The following is a 15,485-nucleotide window of genomic DNA, read 5'->3' as shown; positions in this document are numbered from 1 at the left end:
TTATTCAAGGGATCTTATATCTGTTTTCACTCTTGTATGCTTTTCATACAAGTTTCACACAAGACAGATACAAACTTTATATGATTTATATATATCTTTTCCGTATGGGCATGCTTGCCATATCATGCTCAATTCTTCAAGAACCAGCTGATGATCACCCTTAAGAAGTTTAATATAGAGTGTTTGATGTTCAGAGCCCTGCACCTGCAGACTTACATGAAGGCCCAAAATCCACAGAAATGAAATATCAGCCAGAACATTAAACGTTGCAGTCTGGCAGGGCACACACTCTCAACCCAGGAAGGTGTTCATGGTGTCTGGCAGTAGGTATACTGGGACTGGGGATATATGGACTGGGTTGGCTCTACACACCAATCCACTGCCACCAGCTTGGACTGAGATCTAGGGTCAACACCACTGCTGCACAACATGTTCCTGTTATACTCCCATCAGAGTGTATACAAGAACCAGAACGCAGACACACGGGTGTCAATGCACTGAGACACACATGCATGGACTGAGATGGACACGTTCATTTTTTGCTACAGTAATCGCACACGTGTAGGATGGAACTGCAGGGGCAACAACAACAATGACAGGAGAGGTGCAAAACAGGTCAACACACCTGATTATTGAGACAGAGCGCACACATCAGCTGTGAAAACAAAGAAAATGAACACGTGGATATTAGAGCTGTCAGCGTTAAGATGTTAATGCAGCATCAGGATTAACGTGATTCGAATCTTTAACCCATCTGCAGCGCAGCACGGACGAACTTCGGCCAGACTGTCTGAAATGTGTTGACAGAGTCATTGCAGGGATTTTGAGTCACTCTGCGCTCCAGACGGGTTACATGTGCTACACATTTGAATTGTGATGACACGTTAATGCTGACAGCCCTACTGGATATCTATGTGTCCAGGTGTCACGTGGACACATACGTGTCCAAGGACATCCACTCTCACTTGATCTCATAGAATGAAAGCAGAGCAGGTTTACTCACTGTCTTCTCCGGGGCAGAGCATTCCCGGCTGCTGTGGAATACTGGGGAATACTGGAAAAACAGGAAAGGAAAGCAGACATTTGTTGTTGTCCTCATACCAAGCAGCACAGTTTGTTTTGTCAATGGAACCAAAAATGTCATTACTTCTATTTGAAGAAAAGACAAATAAACATTTGAGGACCAAACCACTAAATGAAAACTAAATAACAGTGTGAAAGGTCAATGAGCAGAACTTGTCTGTTTACACACACCTATAGAGTCAAACAGCGCTCCTCCTGAGTGAGATGGTTTCCACCCAGAGTGGACGGGTTCATACACAGTGCTTCCTGCTGAGCTCTGAGCGCAGGCTTTTATACAAAGGTTCACCCAGTCATACCTTTTCTAACATTCACACTCCTTTGGATGCAGACACTTGGGGTTTGAATCTTGCCCAAGGGTTTTTGGCAGCCGGGTGTCGACTCTACCTTCTGAGCTACAGCCACCCCGTTAATACAGTTTTTAAAAAAGCAGTGCGGCATGCATTAAAGTAATATTTAAGTAATCTTATCTGATATCAGTATACAGTATGGACCGGTAAGCTTACACTGGCAATGTTATTTCAGTCAGTCTTAACTCAAAGGCCTGAGACCTGAATACTTATACATGATGCATGTGTCAGAAGAAACAGGAACAAACAAAGTTCAAGCTGTTTTATAGACCCTAAAGGAACTCAGCTGAAATTAAACTCGGGGCTAACTCCATGGCTAATGGTGACTAGCCAGCAGCCCAGCCTTGGACCAACACTGTGCTTAAGCACCTCCTACCAGAACAAACCATAGAAACATTAACTCACATTAACTCATAAAAGCAAAAAGAAGATACTATAATTATCATTTTAAAAATCATGGTAATTAGTAAATATATAAAATATCCAACCACTTAAAAATACACACTACCGCTCAAAAGTTTAAGAAAACCCAACATTTTCTAGTTTTTTATTGAAAATGATACAGTTTAATGTCTCATTGATAGCACAAATAAGTAATTGGAAAGAAATCATGGAATCAGTTTATAGACCAAACTGTATTCTAACCTTTGACCCATCAGAGTCGCCTCCTTTGGCAGATATAGCAGCTGAACACAGTCGTGGCTTCTTTCTACAAAAGAAATCAAATATTCTCCCATATCTGTAGCACAAGTTCCCATAAACATGGACCTTGTAGGTTGCTTTGCTTTCAGTATTCTGTCCAGTTCAAACCAGCTCGATGGGGTTTAAGTCTGGAGACTGTGCTGGACACTCCATGTTTTCAAGCTCACCACCTTGTTCTTTGTTCCTGAGGTAGTTCTGGCACAGCTTGGATCTATGTTTTGGGTCTTTATGTTGCTGTAGGATGAAGCCCTGACCAACTAGGCTCATACCAGAGGGTCCTGCATGGTGCTGCACAACGCTGTGGTACGCGTTTTGGTTCAGGGAGCCTCTCACTCTGTACAAGTCACCGACCCTGGATCCAGCAAACAGCCCCAGACCATCACACTTCCTCCTCCATGTTTGACAGTCGATACCACACACTGTGGAACCATCCTTTATCTACTCGACCACAAAGATCCTGTGTGATGAACACAAGATTTCAAATGTGATCCATCAGTCCATAATACCTTCTTCCAGTCTTCAGTAGTCCAATGGTGGTGTTTCACGGCCCAGCCAAGCCTCTTTGTCTTATTCTGACGTCTGACTTTCTTGCTGCAACTCGTCCTGTCAAACCTGCAGCTCAAAGTCTTCTCTTCACAGTTGAAACTGAGACTTTCTTACTACGACCACTGTAAAGCTGCTTAAAACTGTTGTCCTGTGAGCCGCCTATCACACAGCTGTTAACTCTCAGAAACTTGTCCTCTGATTCAGTCGTGTCTTTGGGTCTGCAGACCTCTTCCTGTCACAGTTTATTTCTGAGCCTTTGGATGCTGAAGGAAACTGTACTCACTGACACCTTGACTTTCTTTGCAGTTTCTCTGTAGGACAGACCGACATTTATATGATGGTCTGTCTCTCTTCCATTGTTAATCACCTTTTTCTCCCCATTCTTGTACCATCACACTACTTTCTGCAGTACAACACTGTTCAACGGATGCTGATGAGCTTATGGTACCACAGTGTGGCAGTTCATCCTTTGAACCATTTTAAACTATTCACTGGACTTGAACAACTTGAATTGCAATAAATAACTGGAAAAATTGGGGTGTTGTAAACCTTTGACCAGTAGTGTATTCCTGGAAATATGCATGCAGATCCTCTTTAATGAAAAGTTTTCCCAAACTCACCATGCAACAGTAATCCAGACCTTTTGGTTCGACTGTAAATCCGTAGCGCCTCCTCTAGCTCCATCTGAGAGGAGATGGTACACGGGTCCCCTACACAGACAAACACATGCATGCAATCTTATCAATATAATCTTCTGATCAGGACTACAGACTGTTCAAGGTTTAACGGTCCAATTCAGTTTAAGTTCTCAGGAGTTTTTACTTTTGACTGGGGCTGCAACCATCGATTAGAGTAATAGTAATATGTAATAGAGTAATCTATCCTTAATTTATCAAGTAAACTGAATTTCCCAGAGGAACCCACCTGAAGGATTAATAAAGTTTCATCTAACCTAAGTAATTGGATACAATACTTTTATTACTGAGCAATAATAAATATTCAAAAGAGAAAAAACCCACAGATCCTTCATAGGTTTCCATTTTAGAAAATATAACAACACAATAACAACATCCTTCATCTGTGGAAACAAACCGAACATTGTATTAATGGATCGTCTGCATGAGGCCGAGTTTACATGTGTGTGTGTCTGTGTGCTTGTGTCTGTGTGCGTGTGTGTGTGTGTCTGCAGGTGTCTGTGTGTGTCTGCTGGTGTCTGTCTGCGTGTGTGTGTGTCTGTGTGTTTGTGTCTGTCTGTGTGTTTGTGTGTGTGTCTGTCTGTGTGTTTGTGTGTGTGTCTGTGTGTGTCTGCAGGTGTCTGTGTGTCTGTGTGTGTCTGCAGGTGTCTGTGTGTCCGTGTGTGTCTGCAGGTGTCTGTGTGTGTGTCTGTGTGTGTCTGTAGGTGTGTGTGTTGCAGTGAAGGTTAGCCTCTGCAGGAACAGCGCTGCACTGTTTACTCGACCTGAGGTCACCGGCTCTGTAACGGCTCCGTCTCTTTGCTCTTCACTGTGTGTAGCTGGACTCCATGTTAAACTACATCATCATCATCATCACTGCTGCTGTTGTGTGATGGGTGTTTTGGTTGAAAAACCTGCAAGTCTATGCTGAGTCACAAATGTGGGCGAGACACACGTCAACATGGTGACAGCTGAGCGCTACAGAGCGTGTTTTTATAATCACATTATTCAAATTACTCAAAGGGTGCAGCCCTGTTCCTATAGTGGCCAAAGATCTAGACAGTACTGAAAGCGCTTCACTTCTTCACATTTTTAATGCTACAGCCATATTCCAAAGTGGATTCAATTCATTTTTCACCTCAACATTCAACATATCCCATAATGATGACAATTAAAAAAAAAAATTCGCTTCAAATTCTTGCAAACTTATTTTACAAATGATTAAAAATGAAAAACAAAAATATTACAGTTACATTAAAACATGTTCACAACTGCTTCTACAACTTGACTGGAGTCCAGTGGTTAACTCTGCTTGTCCCCATATTCAACCATCCATCATCCAGCACGATGTGCCAGGACCTGTCTGTACACCTCTGAGTTATATCGAGCAAAAGAAACATTTGTGCAGCCAATATCCACAAAGGCAACAAGTTTGTAACAACAAAGGACTGTTCCCAGACCACCCCACCCATCTGAGTGATCTGGGTAGAAGGCCTTACTCAAGGAGCGGACTAAAATCCAGACGGTCACTCTGACAGAGCTCCAGAGAGGAGAAGCTTCTCTGCAGCACTCCACCAATCAGGCCTGTTTGTTCGAGCGGCCGAGAAAAAGAATGAATGAATGCAGCAGTGCACACACATCCTTCATGATAACCAAAGCACTCAGGCCTTGGACAAAGGTTCAGCAACATTGTGATGTTGCTCTGGAGCCACATTGTGATGTTGCCCAGCCAGAGCCCAGACTCGATGTGAAGATGGCACCAAATGCTGCCCGTCCCCCGTGATGGAGTCTGAGAGGACAAAGAAGGACGCGAAACAGCCAGGCTTACAGTGTCATACCCAGTCCTCAGACTGTAAGTGCTGCCAGAGGTGCTCCAAAGCAAACACTGTGACTATCCATGTACATGATGTGTTTTTATTTGTGATACGTTTTCTTTGTTATTATGGGATGTGCTGTGTGCAGAACATTAAGGAGAAAAATAAAGTCTCATTTCCAAGGATAAACATGGAAAAACAAAAGTCACGGGTCTTTGTTTCTATCACTTTTTTATCTTGACAATATTAGACAGCATCTCTTTGAATTACTGTGGTGTGTTTGGTAACAATACTAATGATCAGTCACTGTGACTGTGAGTATTTCCATTGTAGTCGAGGCTTAGTGGACTTGGAACACAATAACAACATTTATTTGGTTTATTCATCATAAACTGTGTGACAAACGTTGGATCCATTTTCCTGACACAGCTTTGAGGGAAATGTACAGACAGTGAAGTTACGATAACACAGGAACTTGTAGAAAGTCCACTTGCTCCTCACTGTGTCGCTTCTGTGCACAGTCTGCATTGTTAGTCTGCGTCTTTGGACAGCCTTTTACATGGTGTGTGACATTTATGTATCAGTTGATGCTAGCATAACATAACTACTTAATACTACCAACAACAACTCAGGTACTGTCCAGGAGCTGCAGGATACTGTCACATCATCAAAGTGAACCTCCTGTGTCTCAAAGCCTATTTGCATTGGATGATGTGTTTTTGCCTCAAGTGGTGACACAAGTTTAATGTTTCCACCTATCGCAGGAACAGTTTTCATGTAGAATTTTGCCAACCATGGTGCTTTAATGGAGGTTATTGAAACAGCTGACCTTCTCTGTCTCTCTCTACAATAAATACAGACATTCTTATAGGACACTTCACTGTCTAAGCTAACACAGCACAGACATGCCTCGCCCTGCACTGCTTTATTCTCTGTTACGTGACATTCATCACTGATTGTGTTTTCACATACAAATGCTGCTCTCAATGCAACAAGTGCCACACCACACTCAGATGTGACACACACACAATCCAGAGAGTCTCTGCTGTGAGGGTACCCTGCTACATGGGGCACTTATCAGACAAACCGGCTAGGTGCAGGATATTTTTCAAAAATATGAAACTGATGTGCACTGGAATCATTAATACTTATCTGTTTATCAGTTGGTTTTGATTGATAAGCAGCTTGTATTTTTTACAGGAGACGACCACAAAGCCAAAACTGACCAGGAAACCAGGCAAAGTGAATGGCAACAATGCAGGCTAAACATGTGTCAGGTGGGGAATGTTAAGAGACGCCTCAGAGTCAAGGGTTTGAAGAGAGGCTGGAAAGTTGTTCCAGAATTTTAGAGCTAAGGACAGGAATGTACAATTCCCTATAGTTTTCACTGGAAGTCTAAGAATCTGGCTTGGAAAATAGAGGTGGAGTAGTTTGAAAATATAGGTGGGGTCTCATCTGCTACAGCCATGAAACCAAAAGTAAAGTGAAATCTGACAGGAAGCCTGTGACTGTGAGGCACACCCACCTTCATCATCGATCCATTTGAGTGTGATGGGCTGCTGGCTGGCAACACTGCACATGGTTTTCACCTCCTCACACAGTTCCACAAAGGTTACTGTTGCAGCCAAGTCTGTGATTAAAATGTCCCTGAAAGCACACAAACACACAGACGTCAGGACCCAGTCGCTCTGTCGCCTCTGCAGACATTCCTCTTTGGCCCAATCAACTGTTATCCTTTAAAGCAGGGGCTGGAACTGTCATCTCATTGGAGGGCCGCTTTAGTGTTCAAGTAGTACAAAACAAAGAAACAATTAAACACCCACAAATATTAGTGAAAATGTAGTGTTTTATACAATATTTAAATTTAAAGTGCAAACGTGAGCGCAGATGTCACTAAACTGTCCGATAAACACACTGCTCTTTCAGGACAGACACGTGTTCGTATTTAACAAAATAAAACACAGACATAAGTGTGCACATATGTGTGTGTCACTGCACTAACACAGCCTCAGTGTGTGCTCCCTGCTCATGTCACCTTCATATTCAATCACTTTTGGCTTTTTAAAGAACTTATTTTAACATTCAAACAACAAACAAATCCTCCCTAACAAAAAAGTTGCTTCAAGGGACAAACTGCATTAGATTATATTCTGTCAATATACAGGCCGCAAGTGGCCCCCGGGCCACGAGTTTGACACCCCTGTTTTAGGGTATTTACACTGGGAGAATCTCGACAGAGAGAAAGGTGTTGGCTGGCCTCTGCAGCGGAGTTAATGATCCACTGTGGGCCCAGGTCTGTGGGCCCAGGACTGTGGGCCCACAGACCTGGGCCCACAGTCCTGGGCCCAGGACTGTGGGCCCAGGACTGTGGGCCCAAGTCTGTGGGCCCAGGACTGTGGGCCCAGGTGTGTGGGCCCGGGTCTGTGGGCCCGGGTCTGTGGGCTCAGGACTGTGGGCTCGGGTCTGTCTTAACGGCGCACCAATTGACACAATCACACTAAGTGTTACAGGTGTGAACTGAACCACCCACTCAATCCACTCACAGCTGAGAAAGATAAGCACCAAGATTCTCTTTCTTAACTGTTTTCAGACTGTACTGAACAATATCTGTTACCTTTAGGCATTAAGTAAAGTGCTGCCTTAATCTGGACCACCTCCTTATTCCAGGCAGTTTTTACTAGAGCCCAAACACTTGGTGTCTGGTTGATGATTTCTTGCTGTAACACTGCTTCTTGGCAGAAATTGTACACCAGTGGAGTTCCCTGTTAAATGGAGCTGCTTGTAGGGAAATGTTGAGCAGCAGAGGATTGGTGGATTGTGCCCACAGAAAACTTGCCAAATGTTCTCTGCCAATACCAAGATTAACGAAAAGGAAATACTCAACCCAACAGGTCCTTTCTTTCTGTGCTAAGGTTATATAAATCCACAGAGCGATGGATGACATGTACGAGCCAATAAGCATGGCTGAATCTGTCGGCCTGAAAATGAAAGCACTGATTTCATATCAGCACTGACCTCACAGCCCTTATCAGCTGTCAGCATTAAATAAGGGTGCGTATGTTGAGTGTCAACATCGGCCTCAGTGCTGTGCTGCTGACTAGGGCTGCCACAAACAATTATTTTGATAGTCGACTAGTCACCGATTATTTTTGCGATTAGTCGACTAATCAGATCATGCATCCATTGGACGTAAAACATACAGCTTATTGCACCAGCATGCATCTGCTTTTATATAACTATCATTAGCTTACAGCTTGAAGTGTTTAAGGTATGTGCTAACTAAAAATAAAGACAAGATGATAGTTTATTAAAGTTTAATGAAATATGCAGATTGTTTCGGTGGAGTTTAATAAACTCAGTCTCATCTGCTCCTTGCTATCTAAAATATAACAGGACACCGGAGTATATTCTCGAGCATCTCACACTTCTGATAATCAGTCGTCTGCTTGACGTTTATTCAGCTGTGTAAAAACTTTAACTTTATTTCTCAGCCAAACCGATTTACTCAGGAACAAATAAAATACTAAAAAAAAAAAAAGCCAAACAATAACATTTTTAAGTTATCTAAGTGACTTATATTACATGTTTAACCTGAGTAGCGAAAGACAGCAGTGGCTTTGAAAACGATTTGCCGGGAGTCCGGTGTTCTCACGGGCTCTAGCGAGCCTAGCCCCCGGCTAGCTATCGAGCTGGTGGGTAACAGACGTCTCCGAAAACGTCGGCGCGCTTTTGAAAATATGTGGTGTCTTGATAAACTGAGCAGATATTTGAGGTTTACACAGATAAATTATCGCCTGAAAATATGTTAAACGTTTATTTTGTGACCCAAAAAGAATAATAACAGTAACATTAAAACTAACTAGCTGCCGCCATTGTTGGCAACTGTGCTGGGCCGTACTATGAATTCTGGAACAGAGCTTCTTCTTCTTCTGGGTTTAACGGCAGCTGGCATCCTTGTACATGCAGTGCTGCCATCTTCTGTTTCAGTCCGTTATTACACTCTTAAATGCTACTACTTATTCCTGCGTCTTTTGGGCTCTTACAAAGCTTCAAACGATGCATCGACTATTAAATCAAATCGTGACTAGTTGACTAATCGTGGCAGCCCTACTGCTGACTGGAGCAAAGTCTGCAGCCTGCACATACCACACTATTAGAATAAACCTTGAGTTAGTCAGCTGTGCGTTAGAGCTGTGTGAGCAGGTGCTGCACTGACAGCTCCCAGGCAGTCTGTCGGACAGGTTTCTGGGTGTGTGTGCACAACAGTTTATGGCCAGTGTTTGTTGGACTCTGACGAGGTGGGGCACAGACAGCTTGCTTCCCAGCAGGCATTGCTCCACGCAGCCGGCCAACACACAGGTCAGCGTGGAATTACATCACACATACACACATTGTTTATCATGCTAGCTCATATTTACCCAGAAGCTCTTTGGCTTTAAACAGCTCTCATTAAATGTGTTTAATGTCGTTTAAACGGTGCCACAGTTTTGGGTGTGAATGCATTACTGTCATCCAACATCACACTGAACAGTTTACAGTGCATCTCTCTTTATACCAGAAAATCTGAAATTATTACATATTTTAATTCAACTAATGTGGATTCAAAGCAGCCAGGAGTGAAATCCTGAGAGGCAGTCATCATCAGCAGTCAGCACACAGTCTGGTCGGTCTAATAAACACGAGCACCTGATGCAGTCTGGAGTCAATTGTCAAAAAATGAATAAATAAAAAACACTTAAAAATCTGATCCTCAGATATTAATTGACTCTAAAATCAACAGACAATTCAGATATTTCTGTGCTAACATAAACCTGACAAGGGGAAGGTAAGATTAGTGGTTTAAATAGCACCAGTTACCCGACAGCCACATTTGGATGTGTTATCACTAACACTGTGGGGTAGTGGACTGTAGTGGGAGAAAAGATGAATAATTATTGCAAGCTGTGGCAGAGCGGGTTACAGATGGGCGGCTCAACGGCTGTAGATGTACTGAGCAGAGTGTGCAGAGCTAACGTGAGCTCTAACCTGGGTGCAAAGAGCTACAGACGGAGGCAGAGCAGTGGGAACTGTGAGGCAGAACATTTAACTTTAAATACATTAAAAATCACTGACAGGCGGAGCCCACAGAGAGAGCACCTCTAACAAAGTGTTTCTCTTTTTGTTGTTCATGATCCAGGACCAGTGAGTGCTGTGTTACACATCTGTATTTATCCACATCTGTACAGCTTCCATCATGACCTGCTGCTGTAATCATTTCATTATGAAGTTACTATTACATTACTTCTGTTGTTGCAGGATGAGATTAAGGTTTCCCCATGGTACACATATACTCAACTGAAAGGAACGTTTACTCAAATATAACCTCTAACACTGCCTTCCATTACACATGATATTGGTAGAGTTATTAATATTACTGTAGTAGTAGTAAAATGTGTGGTAATTTGCTGTGTGAATTACATAATGTTTCATTGTTTTATTCACCTGCAGCAGGAGCAGCACTGAGCTTTCAGTTTACACTGACTGTTGTGCTGTTTCCCACTCAGCAGCAGCTCCTGTCTCCACCACTACACTCTTCACTCTTTATGCATTAATGCAAACACTGCTATAACAATGTTATTAACTCATTAATAAGTAAGTAGCTAAGTAATTCCACTCGATAAGTAAAAGGTAAACAGTAATTACAAAGTTGTTTTTTATGATATAAAATGTCTCCAGAACAGGAGGAGATGTGAGCAGCATGAACTCTGGTTATCCTCCCGTCTGCAGTATTCCTGTGAAACCCTTCCTGCTCTGCTGTTGTAATAAACTTAAACAGCTGAAGCCAAATGTGCATTAAACTCTCTCAGTCTGTAACTAAAGGCTAGCTGAATGCTGACCCTTGCACTGTGTGAACATACTGAAGAATGCTCTCAGGGATTGGTCATGTATCAGAGCATAAACATGCAGCACCGTGATCTTTGACCCCACTGATGAGAACACTTCACACACCTCAGTGATTGTGTGCTGGGTCAATCACACGCTGCATTACTGAATTTAGTTTTCACAGAAACTTTCTCTACTTTGAACCTTTTTGGGGAAACTCCATAAAGACCAACAAGTTGTTATACCACTCAAATAAATCCAGGTTTTAGTCAGATCCCTGCAGGGTCGGCACATCTGTCAGCAGCTGTAAGTCATCTCAGACATGATGCTGACAGCCTCCACTCATCCTAGTTATTCATACTCATATTGTTTGCTATTGTTTACTATCACTGACTTACTTGAATGAATGTCATTCACATCATTTGCATAAAGCTATGCATGCTGCAGAGGGAATGTTATTAGCAATAAGAATATATATTTAATTAGGACAATTCATTTCAAAGAGTCGGGTAAACATTGAATTGTTGCCTTACAGATAAAAGAAGTGGGAAACGCTGGACTGGTTTGTCTCCTGATATCAATATTTACAGAACAGCTCCGGCTTAAGACACACTTTAGTGATTAAAACACACACACTTAAAACGATTTGGGACAAATCAGATTAAGGTATCTTCCAGTTGGCCTGTCTCACACGTAGCGCACAACACGAAAGACTGCAAAGACTGTATGTGGATGCTACACACCTGACTCCCACCCATGCTGGAAAAACCCACTCCACTCCCACACCGCCCCAAACGTTGGCAGAATGAGTCTGGGTAAATGCATCTGTAGCAAACGTGCTCAGACGCCGGGTTGCTGTAGAAGCAGCTCTTTGGTGCTGGTTATCACCAACACAGAGTGAAGCTGGGCCTGAACCTTCTGCTGTGCAGCAGGTAGATCAGGCAGGAAGCTGACTGTCTGAACTCAACATGAAAAATTATTTCAGAGCATTGTGATTAAAGATTATACTGGTAGGATTAACCTGAACCACACTGGTGACATCACCACTGGCTCCTTTACACACAGGCCTCCAAAAATATGTGGAAGGATTTTAACACGCCGAGAGCTGAGCAGCGTTTCTGAGCCAGAGTTTGGAGACAACAACAACAACAGTGCTGACATTCAGAGGAAACGTGATGGTTCAGACACTCGGTCGGGATCTCCTCTTACAACAGAACAGAAGAAAACTCATCACATCCATATTTAAGCCCAATGCCCCTTTAAGGGGGATAACTAGATTAAAACATCAAATCATCTACTGTGGGGTCAGAGGTCAGAAGACAGTAGGCTCGACCGGGGAATCAGAAGAAAAGACGTGATAAGCTTTGAATAGAGACAGCGCCATCAGCAAACAGGTGTGACGACTGGTCGCTATGGTGACTCCTGCCACACACGCGTGTCTGTGTCTCAGGTTCAGACTCAGAGAGCCTGGCACACAATAAATCTGTGAGCGGCAGAAACTTCTAGTCTACAAAACAGTCATCGCTGATGTTTGTGGCGTTCATCACACAGACGCTGTGACGGTGCAGAAGCAGCCCCCCATGCTGGTTTCACAGGAGCACACTGTGGCAGAGGACACCAGGCTGCACCGTGTGCAGAACCACACCGGTGCATACGCTCGGCACACTGTGTTATTCCAGCACTCATTCACTCAGTGAAACAGCAGTATACAAGCAGATTAATGGGATAAATACTTGCTGTGCCTCATCTTCAAACACAAACTAAGGACAGTGTGATATAGTCATCATCATCCATTCTCTTCGGGGTCGCGGGAGGTGGAGCCTATCCCAGCTGTCATGGGGAGAGAGGCGGGGTACACCCGGACAGGTCGCCAGTTTGTCACAGGGCTAAAACACAGACACACACAACCATTCACACCTGTGGGCAATTTAGTGTCACCGACTAATCCCACTGACTGCATGAGTTTGGACTGTGGGAGGAAGCCGGAGTAGAACCGACGCAAACACACGGAGAGCAAACTCCACAGAAAGACCCCGGCCTGATGTTGCTGTGAGGCAACAGTGCTAACTGCCATGCTGCTAACCGCCGCGCTGCCCATATCTGCGTCTCATCTTGAACCACAAAACTAAGGACACAGGCCAGTGCCATGTAGCTGTCATGCTAGCTTTAACCGTCGACCGTTACGATGATGATTCTCATGTTTTAACTTTTAGATTGTATTTTTTTACTCTTGAGTGAAGATGTTGTTTCATTTTGATGTAAATATTTTTTCCCGTCACAAACTGAACATATGTTGTACACAGCTGTGTTTTAAATAAACAGCATTGGTATGTGCAATAAAATAAAACTAACCAATCAGAAAATCCAAGTGTTGTAGGAAATGAAACTAAACTCTGAGTGTGTCTTTGTTGTAAGGTGTGGGGCAGGATTCTGTACCTGGGAATGTAAAGTCGTACACTGAGCGTGTGACAGCCGGGAGTCAGCCCGGCACAGTCAACAATCTGGGCCGCTTTGGAAAATGTGAAGAACGGCATAGATTTTGGACTTTTAGCTGTACTTTCACAAGTTTTACAACTTTATCTTTATTGATACTCATGTTACACCAAAGTAATTAGGTAATAGGTACACAAAACAGAACCACACATAACAGAGTATCGTCTGCTTCGTCCAAACAGCTTTCAAAAAGTGTCAAACAGAACGAAGTCTGGACACTGGGCTGTCATGATGGACAACTTTGTACTTTAGCTGTTCATATCTTAGTGTCTGACCATCACATTATTATGAATGTGTAGCACAAACACTGCCTTTGCTAACGAACAGAAAAACAAGGATTCAAGAGAAAGACATAATACATAGCAGACTGCTAAGTCTCTGGTATGAGACTGCTCCACCTAAACACAGTTTGGGTGGAGGCACAAGAAGCCGAAACAGCGCCCGAAGAATAATAAACCTAAATCTGTGAGTGGATTCTGTAATGCAAAGATGGCAGTGTGTTTGCTCCTCGCTCTCACGAGGTCACCAGCAGCACGTGTTGTTTTCCATATTCACACAAAAGTAGTTTGGAAAACTGATCAAACTGTGAATGTTTCCCCAAGTGCAGTCGCAAAGACATCAAGCGCTACAACGACACTGAGTGCCCCAACAAAGGAAGACCAGCAGTCACCTCTGCTGCTGAGCATATAGACATGACCAGCCTCAGAAATCACAGATTAACAGCAGCTCAGATTAGAGCCACACTCCAGTAGCAGACTCATCTCTACATGTTCAGACTGTGTGAATCAGGCCTTTATGGTCAAAGAGCTGCTGAGAAACCATGACTCAGCAACAAGGAGCAGAGATTTGTTTGGGCCAAGAAACACGAGGAGTGGACATTAGACCAGTGGACATCTGGGCTTTGGTCTGATGGGTCCACATCTGACATCTTTGGTTCCAAAAGGTGAACGGAGGGTCTCTGCATGCACAGTTCCCACCGTGAAGCATGGAGCAGGTGTGATGGTGACACATCTATGTGCCAGCAACCATTATAGCGCATTATTACAGCTCCAGTACTACAGTCAGTATAAATGAGACCATGTCACCCTAATTGTTCAACAGGTTGCCCATAGGAGTCAAGGTAAAGTGTAAAATCTTAGTCCTCACATTAAAGTGCATCCATAAACTTGGCCTCCTTATCTGTGTGATCTGCTTCATATCTCCACTGTTTCCTGCTCTGTCAGAGCTTTCACTCATCTTGTTCCTTCTGCTCTTCTGCCCACTGTGGGAGCAGAGCTTCAGTCGCTCGGCTCTGGACTCACTTCCTCCGCTCATTAGAAATATAGATTCCCTTATTTAAGTCACAGCTCCAAACCTACTTGTTTAAACTGGTTTACTTTAGTACAGATCTTACTCACTGTCAAATCTTTGTTTTTAGTTTTTATTTGATGGTTTTTTATTTTAATCTACTGTTTTATTGATATCTTTTTCTCTTTGTAAGGTGACCTTGGGTTTTAGAAAGGCACCCTCAAATAAAATGTATTTTTCTTTACTTATTTATTTGTGTCATTTTGGCAGCATTTGGGGCATTGTGTGCTTTAACAAACTCCTCCTGGAGATGTAATTGGTTCAACCTAAAGATCCTGCAAAGCTTTTGAGTTTTGGTTTTGGAGCCCTCCGTGACGGGACGTCACACCTCCAGTCCAGTCTGTCCCACACACGTGTGTCAGTATTAGGTTACACTCAGGCTTTATCAGATATACGTGAGATTTTCACTGTGGACTCGATACCATATGTGACATACAGCAACATGGCGTGTAATCTGCGTGTTCTGTCATGGTGATGGTACACGGACTGGTTTTCTGCTTCCACGATAATAAACTTGCCTCGTTCATACAAACACTGTTCCTGCGTGATGAGGTGATTCCACAGATAACTGCAGGAAACTCCTCTAACCAGCAGAGGCCCACTTCCACTGCACCTCC

General features: G+C 43.3%; 1 protein-coding gene across 4 annotated transcripts in view; it reads right to left on the bottom strand.

The window, feature by feature from the left end:
- The window catches only part of prkcz (protein kinase C, zeta), a 99,640-nt gene that overhangs the window by 83,554 nt on the left and 601 nt on the right, over positions 1 to 15,485 (bottom strand). For all 4 annotated transcript variants that reach the window (XR_014871646.1, XM_085146754.1, XM_085146750.1 and 1 more), the window contains exons 2-4: positions 6,692 to 6,813; positions 3,299 to 3,388; positions 1,004 to 1,054 (exon numbers count right to left, since the gene is read on the bottom strand). Coding sequence is in view for 3 of the 4 variants with exons in the window: in XM_085146754.1 (XP_085002880.1) it covers positions 1,004 to 1,054; positions 3,299 to 3,388; positions 6,692 to 6,813 (263 nt within the window). In the remaining variant the exon portion in view is untranslated. The remainder of the gene's footprint in view (positions 1 to 1,003; positions 1,055 to 3,298; positions 3,389 to 6,691; positions 6,814 to 15,485) is intronic.

This window comes from Neolamprologus multifasciatus, chromosome 20 (assembly GCF_963576455.1).
Source record: "Neolamprologus multifasciatus chromosome 20, fNeoMul1.2, whole genome shotgun sequence".
NCBI classification, from domain to species: Eukaryota; Metazoa; Chordata; class Actinopteri; order Cichliformes; family Cichlidae; genus Neolamprologus; species Neolamprologus multifasciatus.
This window is presented reverse-complemented; position numbering and strand designations above follow the sequence as displayed.